Genomic DNA, 15,322 nt, shown 5'->3' with positions numbered 1-15,322 from the left:
GTGATTTTTGAAGACGTTTGTTAAACCACCTTGGCATGCATATGCTTGCTAAACTACAAGTTAGGATTTCCAGTAAGCACACTTGATTTGGGAGCCTGTTCTTGCCACTGACTTCAAGTGGGAGTACAGACATTTTCATCATATCATCTTGGCTTCTAAAGCTGGCTGAAGTCCAAAGAATAATAAACAAATTTGAGGAACCTAGAATGACCTGCATGCAAGGAGGAGACGTAGGGCTTTCAGTTTAGTACAATTCCGATCACGGCTTACATTTCCTGAATAACAAGAATAAGAATAAAATTTAAGGTTAAGGATGTTCATAAGTTTATCTGAAGTCTAACCTCCAGCTACTTTAGTTCCTCCTGTCTTCCTCTTTACATGGAGAAGAGGGGCACCTCCCAGGAGAAGCTGGCCTTCTCTAGCCCTGGTTAGCTCAGAAGATGAAATCTCTGTAGGATTGCCCCTCTGCTCCAACAGGAGCAGCCGCTAGATACCGCGTCCTCCGCACATCTGATGTAGGAAAGCTCCTCCTCGCCAACCATCTCCCCAACTCCCACTGCCCTCCCATCCCCCATATCCCCACCCCCAGTCCAAGGAATTTCCCAAGCATCCCAAAGCTTAAGTTTCCTGCCTGGGGGAAGGGGCAAACGCACGTATAAAAGATGAGGAGGGCTTGAGAAAGGCACAGAGCTGTAGAGCTTCAAATCCCCCACGCCTCCTCTTTCTTCCTGAACCAGCGCCCTCTTCGCCGCTATGAGTCTCCTGCCCAGCCGTGCTGCCCGCATCCCCGGCACTTCCAGCTCGCTGTGCGCGCTGCTCGCGCTGCTGCTACTGACGCCGCCGGGGCCGCTCGCCAGCGGTAAGAGCTCACAGCCCGCGGGATGCACGAGGAAGAGCAGCGCGCTCCAGCTGCTGCAGAGGCCGCGGCGTCCCGGGCGCGGGGAAGTGTCCGGGGCGCGGGGAAGTGTCTCGGGCCAGGCTTGCTGGAGAACAGTTCCCCCAGCGATGTGCCCTAGAACGGTGTTTCTCTTTCTGTCACAGCTGGTCCTTCCGCGGTCGTGGTGAGAGAGCTGCGTTGCGTGTGTTTAACCATCACATCCACGATCAATCCCAAAATGATCACTAATCTGCAGATGATCGCTGCAGGTCCTCAGTGTCCCAAAGTGGAAATAATGTAAGTCTTCGTGCGCTGTGGTATACACTGCGACATTGGCAAGAGGGAAGTCCCCCTAGCCTGGGTCTTCAGCCCCTGCAGCTCATGGGCGCATCCTTTTTTTCTTTCTGCAGAGCCACCTTGAAGACCGGGAAGGCTGCCTGTCTGGACCCAGAAGCTCCTTTGATTAAGAAAATCATCCAGAAATTTTTGGACAGGTACCCGTCACTTTGATCTTCGTGGTTTTATAATCTCTCGGAGTGTAGCCTTCTGAAGGTCTTTATTCTCTGTATCGGATTTGGCTACCACATCCCAGCCCATTCTTAAAATAAAAAGGAGAAAGTTGTTCTGGAACGCCCTGGGAAAACTTTTGTCACCAATCTTACATGTAATTGCCTAAGAGGTTACACAGAATTCATGACTAAGATGTATTTTTTGATAGTATATTTCTTGAGTCCACCCTTTGCTTTTTATTGATCCTAAGATTCATGTTTTGAAAACAGATTGGCGTAGGCAGAAATTTGGATAAACTAATATAATTCTTTTCTCAACAGAAGAAACAAGAAAAATTAAGAGAAAGGGCAATGCATTGGAAAAACTGCCCACTTCTTCAGCAGAACAGTTTTCCGGAGATCTCTGGACCCAAAGAAGATAAAAAGGAAAGGCTGATTTTCTCCAATGAGTTAGGTTTCTTCATGAATTCCCCACTTTGAGAGAGGTATAGTGGGAGGAACTATGTTAGTCCCTAAAGCTTTCTGGTCAGCTTATGAAGAATTTTACATAATATTTCCTGCTATTTAATTGCTGTCATTTTATCTGCTATGCTATTAAAATCTTTGACAATTGACTAAATAGTGAGCCAAGAATCATTGGTTGTTAATTTTTCAAGGTAGCTAGTGTATTTCTAGGATAAATTCCCTAGAGTGTTACTGAAAAAGCCGTGCATTTAATATATGAATGTTATTTCATTAGAATGTTATATATGAAATTAAACTGTTATCCTCACTTTTCTCATGAAATCTGAACCATTTTAGTATTGTTTCTTGGAAAATACATTGGAGAATTTCCTTACTCTTTACCCTGGGATCCTATATAAGTTACATTGCGTTAGAAAGCTGGGTGCATCGTACATTTACCTGTATAGAATATATTTCCTTATTTAGAATTTCTAAATGTTTAAGTTCTATAAGGAGCAATATATTCTTTTCCTATAACTTTAGACATTCGATGTCTTCTTAGTATGGCATAATGTCATGACTTACTTATAAAACTTTGATTTTATATTGTATTTATTAACTATTTTATTAGGGGTATGTAATTTTAATCACTAAATATATGTTTTTGCTAGATGAAGCAGCTAAAAAATAAGTAAATTCCTTATGGTTAGTTTTTATAGAAATGCATTCCTTTAGTTTTTTTTTTTTTAAGAATAAAGCAACCTAACAATGATTTGTACTCAAACTTTTGAAAATATATTTGAGTTATTTGAATATAAACATATCATCTAGTTTTCAAAAAAGTAAACAACAATGCTAAGATAAATGCTTATACTGGATCTTTTTAAGGTTTTGACCATTTTGTTATAAAGAATTATATATGCATCACATTTACTTTGTTATAATTTCATGTTTTAATTGTGTGTCTCGTTGATTTATAGCACTTCTTTTATTCTTTGGAAAAAAATAAAATATTTATAAAATTTACTCTTGTTTTTTTCTTCTTACACTGTTACACAATTATATTTTTCTTTCATCCTACCTCATTTTGAAAATTAACTGTGCCTTTTTCTGGCAAGTAGAGAGGATTCCATTTCCCAATGACATTGCGTTAGTTCAGCCTTTTTCCACGCTCAGGCTCCTTCCAGTTACTCCTTCATAGTACCAAGAGCCTCTGGGTTCTTTAGAAAACACAAATAGGTAAGACTTTCTCACCCTAAATCCTTAACTGGCTCTTTATTTCCTAGATCTGAAATAAAAGTTGGAAAGAATGAAAAATTATGTTCAGTCTCATTCAACTCTTTCTTTCTTCTACTTCACTTTTCTCCCCCATGTTTGCAGTCAAGTGTTTAGTCCTTTCCTGGGTCCATGCTATTGCATTTGCTAGGGCTTCTACCTGGAAGGGGCTCTCCTCTTCTACCTCTAGGAGGAAGCTTATTCATCTTTCTGAACTCAGCTCAAACATTACTTCCTTTACAAAGTTTCCTTGACACTCCCAGCAGAATTCATGTTTTCCATTTTGATGTTCCATAGCATCTTCTAGATACTTGAATTTATTTGAATGGCAAATATAGCATTGCTTTTATTTGTTTAGAAGTTTCCTTACCTTACTCTGCTAAGAGCTCTCCCAGAGCATCAACCATATTTCCTTTCCCTCTGCACCTCCTCCCCCCATTAATGACATAGATTAACTTAAGAAATTAAGTTACCTTGAACCTCAGGGTGTCAGATAGCAGCATATAATCCATAACTTGGCTCATGGTAGGTGTCAAATAAATTGTAATTCCTTTACCGTTTTTTCTCTTTCTTGTCTCTGAGTAATCCAACAAGAGCTTTAGTATATGCAGACCACTTAACCTGTAACACCTACTCCTAATTTTTACATGGCTAACTCCCATCCTTCCTTTGGGTTTGTTTACCTGTCACTTAGGGACTCTGTGACCCTTTCCCCCACCCCTTTTATATTCTTTCCTCGAACTTAGGTTTTTTTTTTTTTCATTGATAACATTTTGTCATTGACATGACTATAGAGTCCAAAGAGACTACTACATGTAGTCATATATTTAGCATCTGTTCCAACCTCACTGAAAATTTCATTAGAGCAAGGATAATGTTCATCATGTTCATCTCAGTTCTTAGGACAGTGCATAGCACATAGCATGTGCTTAAACAGATGAGTGATCGAAGCTAAACAAGTCCCACTGTCTCTCTTGTATTAGGATAGTAATTTCATGTAAATAGCTCATTCTTAGGAAAAGCAAGAAAATGAAAGGAGACTAATCCAATTAATCTACATACACACACACTCCAACTGGAAAACTATAATATATATGTTTATATTGGCAAGTATTGCATATACTAGTATATGCTAATGTATCATTAGCACATCTATATCTAACTTGCTATTCTACATCTTTTCATCTCCTTACATATAAATACCAATTAGGTTAATATATTTTTCTGTTATATATTAGTATATCTATATAACAGAGAGGTGGAGACAAAGAGAGTGAGATACAAAAATAGGGAAAAATCAAGAATAGATTGAAAAAGATGGGTTTGATGACAATTTTATCAGCAGTATAGATAAGCATAAAATACATCAAATTTAACATATATATATATATTTATCAACTTCTGAGGTCTCTTTTTGCTCTTTCAAATAGTAATTTTCTTTTTCTTAAATGTTTTATATGAAATATATGTTTTGTGAAGAAATAAACATTACTGGTTTATATTTTTAACATTATTTGAGAACTTAACTTTTCTCAAAAGCAATATTTATAAGTTTAGTTTGTTCATAAACCTTAGAATAAGATCTATTTGTATTATCCTTGCAATTTTATATGTCATGCTCATGCTACAATTGGCAGTTCTATAAAGAAAATATATTACAGTGTATTATCAAAGCCAATCTATACAAAATCCTCAATGACAGCTGGTATTCACCAATCCTTGACCCCACCATTAGCAAACTCAAAGACTAACATAACTGGGAAAAAATTAATTTAATGTATGTCATCTAGGGATATGTCTTATATTTTCCTCATACAAACTCCTAAATACTATTTTCACTCTGCTGTCCACTTAAAACTCTCTCATATATGAAATCCCTGAGAATTGAATGACGTGTCAGCTAAAATCTGCTCTATGTTACTGTCCCATCAAGACAATTTTCAATGTGTAATTAATGCCTTTCATTTTACTAGACTTTCCTGTTTGGCTCTGGGTGTGACACATTCACATAATCCTTCAATTCCTGAAGGTATGACAAGATCTATGATAAAATATGACTAGTGGCCTTGTTTTTCTATCACAGTTTTAATTCTTGTACTAAATAATTACTGCAGTAACTCATAGTGTACATAACTTCAAAAATCCTTCCTGGATGTTACAAATTGAGAAATTTACTAGACAAAAGAGCACTTGGGGATATTGATTTGCCTCCCTAATTAAGTCCTGGAAGACAAGGAAGGTGCACATGATTCTGATTTTGGCTGACATCATAGGCTTTTAGTCAGAAAACTTAATATTACATTCCTGAGAAGGATTGTTCATACTACCTGAAGTAATAACATAGAAAGATCTAGAGTTTAGGTGCAAAAGTTTGTTTTTTAAAGTGTAGTTCTGTTTCTTAAATATTGAGAAATTGCAGAATTACCCTCAACACTGAAAAGTCCACTTTCTTAATGGATGTGTTTCCATTGCCACGCGAGCATGTAATGATTGTTTCTGACCCACCTCTAGGACTGGATAAAAAGTAAAATAGTTAATTCACTTCCAGCAAGAGAGGCCAGTGATGCTTTTTCACAGTTTGTGATGCAATACAAAGTCAAAGCAATTGTGTTTCAAATCTGGTTTTGGGTATTTTTATCTATGGGACCTTGGCAATTTATTTAACATCTCCATCCCTCGGTTTTTTCATCTGTAAAATCAGTACAATAATATGTCTCGGGTACTAAATGCTATTCTAGAACAAAGTAGATGTTTGATAAATCTTTGTTTTTTCATCAAGGCTCCTAATTCAAACCTGCCTTTATAAATGAGAAGACTGAGAGCTCAATAATTTAAGTATAGTTTTTTTCAGATTTATTTATTTTTTTATCTTTGCATGAATGATTAATTTTTAGTGCTTATAAGAATTTTTTTTCATTAGTCTTTTTCAGAAAGTTTCTGGAAACAATATATTAATATTTTCTCTATATTTGTTGTCAATTATGTGGTGATAGTATCAAAATATATGATGTAGTTCCTTTTTATAAACATTTATCCATGGCAATACTAATATATTTGATATCATTTATTGATAATACTGTTACATACTGAACCCTGTGAAGGATACATATGACATAGAGACTACAAAGATGAGAGGATTTTAGCTTAAGTTAAAGTCTTTTGATAGCAAATATACTCAGTTCTTTCTTACAAAGCTTTTCTTGAAAACTGGATGTAAAGAAACCAGTTTTTAAAAGAGGGAGAGAGAAAGTGAGGGAGTGTCTTAGATGGGAGTCCCTAGAATTAAACTCTGAGTTTGTGTGTAAGAAGTTTATTAAAGAGCGATCTAAAATGTAACACCTTTCAGGAAATAAGGAAGTAGCATTAGGCAGAGGAAGAGTTTCTTTTAGGACAAAAGATTTAGATGCTCTTACAAGTAGCTCTAAAGCCGGGATGCTTTTCAGTTATTCTGATCTGTGTTAAGGGAGGCAAATCTTTGTATCCTTCCGTTGACTCCTGGACAGTGACATAGCTTTGGGTAAGACAGTTTCCTTAGGCCATGAGCTATGCCTCAGTTATGAGCTATCTGTGGCCATTACTTCCAGCAACTGAAGAAAGTCATGGTTTCAAAAGGGCATCTAGATGACGCATCATGGTTTCAGGAACAGGAAAGGGGAGGAAAGAGGAAGAGATGAAAGGGGGAGGAGGTAAAAGAGTAGCAAAGGGAAGAGGCAGGCAGGAAGAGAGGGGGTGAAGTGAAGGGAAAGGAGGAGAATGGAAGGCTCTTTTTTTTTCTTTTTCCCTTTCTTCCTTCTTCTTCCCTACTGTCCCTCTCCTCCTCCCTCCTTTCCAACTCTCTTCCTCCCATTCCTTCTTCATTTATTTCTGAGAAATAAAATGATACTACTTGAAAAAGGGAAAGAAGCAGAGGGACCAAAGTATCTTAGCAACAATTTAGCCAGCAACAAGCATCAACCACCTCCCATGTGAATGAGGTCATTTTGGATCCTTTAGCTATTCCAGTGGCCTTTTGACTACACCCTCTACGTGAGCTCAGACAGGATAACAGTAGAAGAACTTCTCATTAGCATGTGGGATTTCACAAATAATAAACTGTTGTAAGCCACTAAGTTTGGTGTTGGCTTGTTACAACGCAAAAAAAAAAAAAAAAAAAAAAAAGGCAAAAGGGGATCCTTATGCATTTGAAGTTCAACAAATGATATTAATTAACACAAAATAAAAATAAAAATTCTCAAGCCTGCAAAATAGTGCAGTGATCTTATATAATAGCACCAGGAAAATATTTCCTCCCAAACTCCTTCGCATTCCCCACTCTCCCCAACACCTCCACCCCATGCTTCATCTCAGTGCAACATATAGTAATTAAGGCCTGGATCTTGTCAATTCAGAGTTATACAGAAGACCACTTGATTTAAACATTATATTATAAAGAACTTTTTGTTGGCTTATATTTCAATCTATTGATTAAAGAGCTTTAACAAACTGACTCATATTTTTTTTAAGCCTTGGGATCTTCTTTATCAATTACTTTTATGACTTATTCCCAAATGATAGTTTATTTCCTTCACACTTGGGAGTTCAAAATATTCTATGTCTTACTTTTAATGAGAAATGGTCTTCCGATATCTCTAGATATTTTCTTTTTAAAACAGCAGATAAATTCTGTTCTAAGTTTTAGAAAACTTGCTACTTTCCTGAATGACTCTGCTACTTATATGATGACTTAAAGGGAAAAGAGATAAAGTAACTTACCACCAAAAAAAAAAAAAAAAAGAAAGAAAGAAAGAAAAGAAAACCACCAGGGAGATAATGTAATATTCATTAAAAGGCTGTGAAGTTATTTTTAAACCCAAGAAACGCCGACACTAATTTTCTAGCATTCATTTAAGTTATAATTTTGTAAAAGCTATTTTTTTAATTTAATAATTGATTTTAAAATTTGTTACTCATTTTTGTTCATTCAGTTTATTGGTGTTTATATTGTACTTCTCTTCATAGAAATCAAAGAAAATTATGCAAATGAGAGTAATAGCATTTAGCAGTGTAAGTAGCAATAGTAACAGCAGTAATAGCAATAGATTAGTACTTATATCTCATTGCTCTGCCCAAATATTTGAGCTTTCCCTTTTTAAAAAGAAGTAATTAAATAACTAAGTCACATAACAAAGAAAATTTTGTAATGCCTGGAACATAGCAAATACCTACTCAAAATTTACTAAATAAATGAAAACACAAAAATTATCTACCTCAAATGCTGACTAATAGGCTTATAAAATTTTAGTGAGTCAAGAAATTTCTTAATACTGTCTCATAAACCTTGCTGACAATGTATCTTTTGTGACAAAATACATTTGTTGACTAAGACGTCCTGAGCTACATGCCTGCTTCTTTCCTGGTACCAACTAACCTGATGATCCCATGCTACATGCTTACCTTTTTCCCAGTATCGACTAACTCAAATAGTGTCACTAGTTCAGAAGACTTTCCATAGTTTCCCCAAAAGGATTAGGAATTTTGAGTAATCTTACAAAATGAATCAGAAACCAAAGTTGGATTGTGTTTATGTCCAGTGAAGCCAATGAATATTGTAAACCATATGTTTTGGGATTTATGATAAACAGAAAGACATATCCTAGGAATAATGCTAAAAACCTTTATATCTTGCTCTGGAAATGGTTTTGAGCTTATATGTGAATTTAAAAAATCTGATTTGCAAATTTACAATATTTCAAATACAATGGTGGGAAAAGGCTATATATATAAAGTCATCACTCTGGAAGAACTGGAAAAAAGTTTTCTCTCCTTATTCTGCTTCCTTTTGAGATTTTGTAATTAACTTCAGAAATTCACTTCAGATCTCAGCTCTTAGAAGGAAGAATACTAATTTTCAACTTAAGCTTTTCCTCAAGCTTGTTTCTTAGATTATAAATTTTCAGTTTGGGAGAGGTGGAAACTCATTGAAATTTAGTATATTCGACAGCTAAACTGTAAGCTATAAAAAGAAAATAAATAGAATGGAGAAAATAAGGAATACATTGTAAAACAGAAAATGAGAACTTAAGTAGATATACTCGGTAACTGAAACAACATAAAAAAATTGACTTAAAAGTTAAAAGAAAAAGGTTGGAAAAATTTACTGTAATCATTTCTTAATAAAAAGTAATTTTATAGACTTAATATTTTGAGAGGTTCTTCTGGAATTTTAAAGGTATAAAAATAAGCAAAAAATAGGATAATGGGAATTTTAAATATTGCATAAGATTTGTATATAGCTGTCGGTGGAAACAACATGTAGTCAGGACCTCGTCCTTTATGACTAGCCTTCCAAATAAACTTTTTATAACATAGGTATTTTTAGCCACATGGAATTTTGTTTGAGAATTGCGGCTCATTAGAAAGGAAAGAGAAACTTTTCCTCATGTAATGCATATTTATTGATTTATTCACTAGCACTGTTTATGACCCACTGTATATTGCATTAGCCTATGTATAGGATACACAAGGCATCAGAAAAACCTCGGACATGTCTCTGCCTTCAAAAGTGTACAGACCAGTTGAGGGAGCAAGTCTTATAGATGGGACAGTGACCCAGATTATAACACATACAAGCCAGCATGTGTAGTTCCATTTCTGTATCACTGCAGGGCTTTGTCTATGTCAAGTGAAGTTTGAGATCAAGACTCTTAATTAGGGCCCGAGAATTAAGAAATAAAGGTCTCATTGCAATTTGTATAGTGATAAACTGGGAACATCCTTAAAGTCACCAATAAGACAGATGTTAGACTGCAATCGTCCATGCCACAGAATGTCATACAGCTATTAAAAAGAATGGGGTAAAACTACACTGAGGTAGCATGAAAGGACGTTGAAGACATTTTTGAAGGGCAAAATCTGTATAGTGATCCTATTTATATAAAAAAGATCTATGCCTATCTCTATGCATATATATGTGGAACTCCCTGTATTATGCGTGTGTCTCTATGTATATGTGTATATATATATATGTGCATATAAATGCAGATGGAATAAGAAACTAATGCCAAATTGTTACTGATGGTTACCACTAGAGAACAAGAATGTGGGGTAAAAATGAAAAGGAACTTGTGTCTTTTATTCCACATACATTTAAAGTATATGAATCTTTGACAATAAATTATATCATATATTTCTCTGTTAGATTAAAAATAAAAAATAAATGTTGGGTCTTGCTTTTCAGGGTATTTTTAGATGGTAGAAACAAGTGGTTTATTTTATAACACAAGGGAGGATGAGTTGGCTTCTAGTTTCTGGATAAAATTACAGAAGATAATACATTTGGAAGACAGAAGAAAGCCCAAATGAGGCTTTGATGGTAATGGGCTAATATTTTATCCACATACTCCACATGAATCCCAACATTTGTCAACAATTGAGATAGGAACGTTTGCTTCCCTGGGTAACTTGAAAGAGTAGAGAACTCTTTTTTCGAAGAGTCACATATTTATTCTATTAGTATCTATTAGGCCTATAAATAGCGTTATAAGAAAGGCAGGGCATTTTATATTTTTATACAAAAAAAATGTCATATTTCAGCCTAGTTTTTAAAAATGGAGTGTTAAATATGTGTAAGGCATGATAGGTGTTGAGAAAGAGAGAGTGGGAGTGTAAAGTAATATATAAAATAAAATCTAGCAGGAACTTTGACTTGCCTGTTGTTTATCTGGGCTGTGCACAACTTGACCACCTTTGTACATATGTAACCACAAACCCTCATCCTCCACCCCTCCAACCCTTTTTTCCTTACTGGCCTTGAGGGGGATGCATATAAAAGACTTCAAGAAAGCATGAAAAGCCACTTAGCTGGAGAATCTTAGCAGCAATTCACCCTCACGCCAAAGTCTACTGGCTCTGGGAACAACTCCACCTCAGTGCTTCTCACCATGAGCCTCAGGTCCGATGTCGCCTCCTCCCGTGCAAGCTCATTTCGTGTCTTACAGGTGCTGCTGCCGCTGTCGCTACTCCTGGCCATGATGGTGCCCCCCACCATCGGAAAAAGTAAGAGAAATGTAGGGAAAGCTAAAGATGCAGTCCTTGCTTCCCTGTAGCTGTGGCTGATTCTGCTCCAGCTGTGTCTGAGGATAAGACTGTCATGGTGCTCCTGGGGCTGGAGAAGGCCATTATACTAATAGTTCTAACTGGAGGAGCTCTGCTAGTGGGTGCTTAACGTGTGCCAAGCATTTGGCTGAAGTACTTTAATAGAGGTTTCAGACCATATTCACAATGGCCTTGTGAGACAGCTACAATTCACAAAGAAGGGGATTGAGGAAACAAGTCAATAGATAAGATCTTTAAGCTATTCATGACCACTAATCAAGACTGTTTCTATCCTAGCTATAAGTGTGGACTACAAGAAGTATATTGAACTTCGCTGCAAATGTGTAAAAACCATCTCTAGCATTCATCCCAGTAATATCCAAAGTTTGAAGGTGATCAGTCCAGGACCTCATTGCCCCAAAGTCGAAGTGATGTAAGTCCCTGCTACTATAGTATTAACTCATTAGGGAAGCCCTCTGCCTCTGTTCTCACCAACACTATTTTTCCAGCCCCATGGATCCCTTTTAATAATCATGCCAGGACACATGGATAATTCTATTCTCTCTTGCAGAGCCAACTTGAAGAATGGGAAGGAACTCTGCTTGGACCCAGATGCTCCCAAAATCAAAAGAATAGTCCAGAAAATTGTAGAAAGGGATGGGTCTGCTGCTTAACCTGTACATTTTCTCTCAGGAAGAGTAAGAGTTCACTGCCTTGACTTTCTGGAGTTTTTATTTATCTAGGATATTTATTAATACTGTATTAAACTTTGGGTATGTTTTTCATTCTGTCTCAAAGAGTCACATTTCATTCTGAGAAGGCTGGTTAATAGATGACAAAGAGAAGATGAAAGTAGCAAGTCTCATTTTAAAATGTTATATATAGTTTACACCCTAACTCTAGGCTAAATGTGGTCCTGTGCTTTGCATTTCTTTATTTAAAAATTTATTTCCAAATACATTTGTGTTAACTTATCTTGCTTTACTTTACTTTCAGACTAGACATGTCCATGATGGTAAATAGATTCTATAATGGTAAATGATACTAAGAATCACATAGCCAACATGGAGCACTTTCTCAATTCAATAAACATGTCTTAATACATTTAGGGCCTTAATAGAGTCTTTCACTGTCTTAGTCTAACATGTCTTGTTTTGAAACATTCTCTAAAAGATTTCTCTAATGTTTATTTTGGCCTTCAGGCCCTAAAATTAATAAAGTTGTAGAATGTGAGTCTTGTAGCAGTGGTTATTTACTTTAAATAAGTAAATATATTTAATACTAACAGAAAAAAATTACATGATAAAAACATTAATATACTCTATAAAAAACTCCAGTATTTATAATAATAATAATAATAATAATAATAATAATAATAATACAGATTCTACTTGACACTAAATGTTTTACCCTGGTATGTTTGTACATATTTGCATTTACTTAATATTTATTCCCACACTGTTCTTACAAGAATATTTATGTATAATCAAAATTTTTTATGGCTTTGTTGTCATATATTATTAATTTTAACAGAATTGTTGGGAGGGAAAGCCTTAATTATTTTTTAATTCTTTTTCACACTTTGGTATTCACAACAGGCCAACAGAAGTCACTAGTTGATGATCTGTATCATTTTTTAGATACTATAATAATAGATCAATTTTATTAATAACTTTTAATATGTCAGGTATTTTAAGTGTTTTGCATACATGAATTAATTCTTACAAGATAGCTATAATCTGCTTAAGAGTACATCCTCTGGAGAGAGAATAACTGGCTAACTCAAGTCCACTACATGGTAACTCGGTGACTTTGGGCAGCTTGCGTAATTTCTCTGTGCTGCAGTTTCTTCATCTCTAAAATGGGATAATAATATCGCTTACTTCATAGAGTTGGTGTAAAAATTAAGAGTTAATAAATTCAAAGTGCTGAAAATAATGCATGTCACACAATAATATATATAAATGTTAGTGACTATTTGTTATTATTACTATTAGCACCTCTAATATTACAGAGAAGAAAACTGAAGTTCAGAGAGATTAAGAAATTTGCCCCAAGATTAGATAACTCGATGGGTGACAAGAGTGAAAATTTGAAACTGTGCTCTTAACTACCACACCATACCACACCACACCACTTTCCTTGATTCTTCTTTCACTAATGATGAGATTACTTTATGTATCACATAATGTTATTGACACATAAAATGGGAATTGATACATAAATAGCATGCTGTATATACTATCATAATTACAGGAGAAAAAATATATTAAACATTTAGTTTACAAACTTTCCTTATTTAAGGTCTCTTCTTATTATCTGCTTACTATTATAGCTTCAATGCCTTAAAATGCTTTGTCTAAAAAATAAAGGCATATATTAAGAGTTAACCAAAAATAAACATAAATATACATATAATAAAGTAGTAAATGGGGACTGCAGTCCTAGTCATTAACTTTTCTTCAATAATTCAAAATAGCTCTGCATCTCGTTCATTTCTCCAGTGGTTTCCTACTGAAGTCCAACAGGGCCACCTCCTGAGACATGACACAGTTTTTACACTGTACCAATACCTCTTGAGATGCAGATGTCTTTTAGTTTTGTGTGCATATATAGAATTATTCTATTTAGAAGCATAGAAAGAATGATTTAATTGTCACTACTCCCTGGATTTCTTTACACTGCAAATATTGAAATCTGGGAGTAAGGTTGTATAAATTCAGTGTGTTGCTCATTCATCTCCAAAACTACCCCTCCTATCCATTCCCTCTGCCACTAACCCAATTTGAGATTTTAACTTTCAATTTCATAAACATAGTCTACACTAGCCATTGTATGGGGTGCTGGATATTAAAGAACATATAAGTCACAGAGAATTGCCCTTGAAGAGATCACTGTCTGGTGGGAGAAGCAAACATGTTGACAAACAATCACGATCACTTATTAATCTAGAGTTATGCCCTGATTGCACTAAGAAACAGACACATGAACAAGTCAAAGTCTCATCATCATCATTTTCAACACTTACTATCTTTAAGAGTGTAGTAACTTTATATTGAGCCCCTACAGACCACTGGTGTGCTGGAATAGTGGTAAACATTATGATCGCTCACCTCCTAGAGCTTCTCACTTAGGAAGAGAAACCATTTTAAACACTTTAAAACTCACATAGGTACACACATACATTATACACACAGATGTGTGTGTGTGTGTGTGTGTGTGTGTATTAGCTTTTCAGCTGTCAGGGAAGGCCTTTTGAGGAAGTAATATTTAAATTGATGCCAGAAATATGAATAGGATGTAGCCAGCTGAAAGGGCAGATGGCAGGAGAGGAAGAGAAAGAACATTCTAGGCCCAGGAAGTAAACTGCATATACCTGGAGAAGTCTGGTCCTGCTGAGCATTAATGGATCAGCTAGTTCCTCTCAGTGGGCTCCGGGTGCCATCACCACTGTTAATCAGTGTGACAGGGAACTTCTGGCTTTGAAATGAGGGCATACTTTGCCCTGATCAAGAGCCAGAGTCATTCTTTTTCAGGGAAAGGAAGATGGTCCATAATGATCTCTCTCTTTCCTGCACAGGATTCTGTTGCATATCCTCCACACTCTCTTCCTCATCTTTTCCACACAGATCTCAGATGCTCTGAGACCTCTTGAGAGCATCACAGCTCCTTTCAACAATGCGAGCCATCTCGCAGTGGTCCTAGCACAGGTCTCAGCAGGCACTGGGAGATGTGGCCTGGAAATTCTTCTTGGCCTCTCTTTTGGACTGAGCAGAATGAAGAAATATCCAGGCACCAAGTTTTACGAAAGAACATTCAAATATTACTCTTTCAATTTTTTCTCATGCCTCCTACATTATATTGGATTATGGTTGGTAGAGCCTGTAGATCCCATTCAAGAGACTGAGGAAGCTTTCCATATTAAAGTGACATTCAGAACTGACTCATTGCCTAGAGGGCAAATGTGACAATTACAAACTACACACCTTTAACACACATAGCTGCCAGACTGAACTCAAAGGTAATCAACAAGAAAGGCAAGAGAAGAGCAGTTATTAAGGCAGCTGGGGCATGGGGAGGGAGCAGATGGGAAGGTACCTGCTGTGTAAAGTGCAACGTGGTGACTGCAGAGAATTCTACTATT

At 36.0% G+C, this 15,322-nt stretch overlaps 1 protein-coding gene across 1 annotated transcript; it reads left to right on the top strand.

The window, feature by feature from the left end:
* Nucleotides 1-654: 654 nt before the first annotated feature.
* On the top strand, nt 655-12,411 carry CXCL6 (C-X-C motif chemokine ligand 6). The gene is made up of 7 exons (XM_036226421.1): nt 655-859; nt 1,042-1,174; nt 1,288-1,371; nt 3,117-3,129; nt 10,959-11,139; nt 11,476-11,611; nt 11,750-12,411. The coding sequence occupies exons 1-7, from the start codon at nt 754-756 to the stop codon at nt 11,850-11,852; spliced, it is 756 nt and encodes a 251-aa protein (XP_036082314.1). The 5' UTR covers nt 655-753; the 3' UTR covers nt 11,853-12,411.
* The last annotated feature ends 2,911 nt before the right edge of the window (nt 12,412-15,322 follow it).

The sequence above is a fragment of the Rousettus aegyptiacus genome, unplaced genomic scaffold (genome assembly GCF_014176215.1).
Source record: "Rousettus aegyptiacus isolate mRouAeg1 unplaced genomic scaffold, mRouAeg1.p scaffold_m13_p_10, whole genome shotgun sequence".
Classification (NCBI taxonomy): domain Eukaryota; kingdom Metazoa; phylum Chordata; class Mammalia; order Chiroptera; family Pteropodidae; genus Rousettus; species Rousettus aegyptiacus.
The sequence above is the reverse complement of the archived record's forward strand: the minus strand, read 5'-3'. Positions and strand labels throughout refer to the sequence as shown.

Coding starts and splice junctions, on each gene's coding strand:
- CXCL6 (XM_036226421.1), top strand. CDS start 754: ATGAGTCTCCTGCCCAGCCGTGCTGCCCGCATCCCCGGCACTTCCAGC. Junction 860..1,041: donor GCCGGGGCCGCTCGCCAGCG/GTAAGAGCTCAC, acceptor TTTCTGTCACAG/CTGGTCCTTCCGCGGTCGTG. Junction 1,175..1,287: donor TGTCCCAAAGTGGAAATAAT/GTAAGTCTTCGT, acceptor TTCTTTCTGCAG/AGCCACCTTGAAGACCGGGA.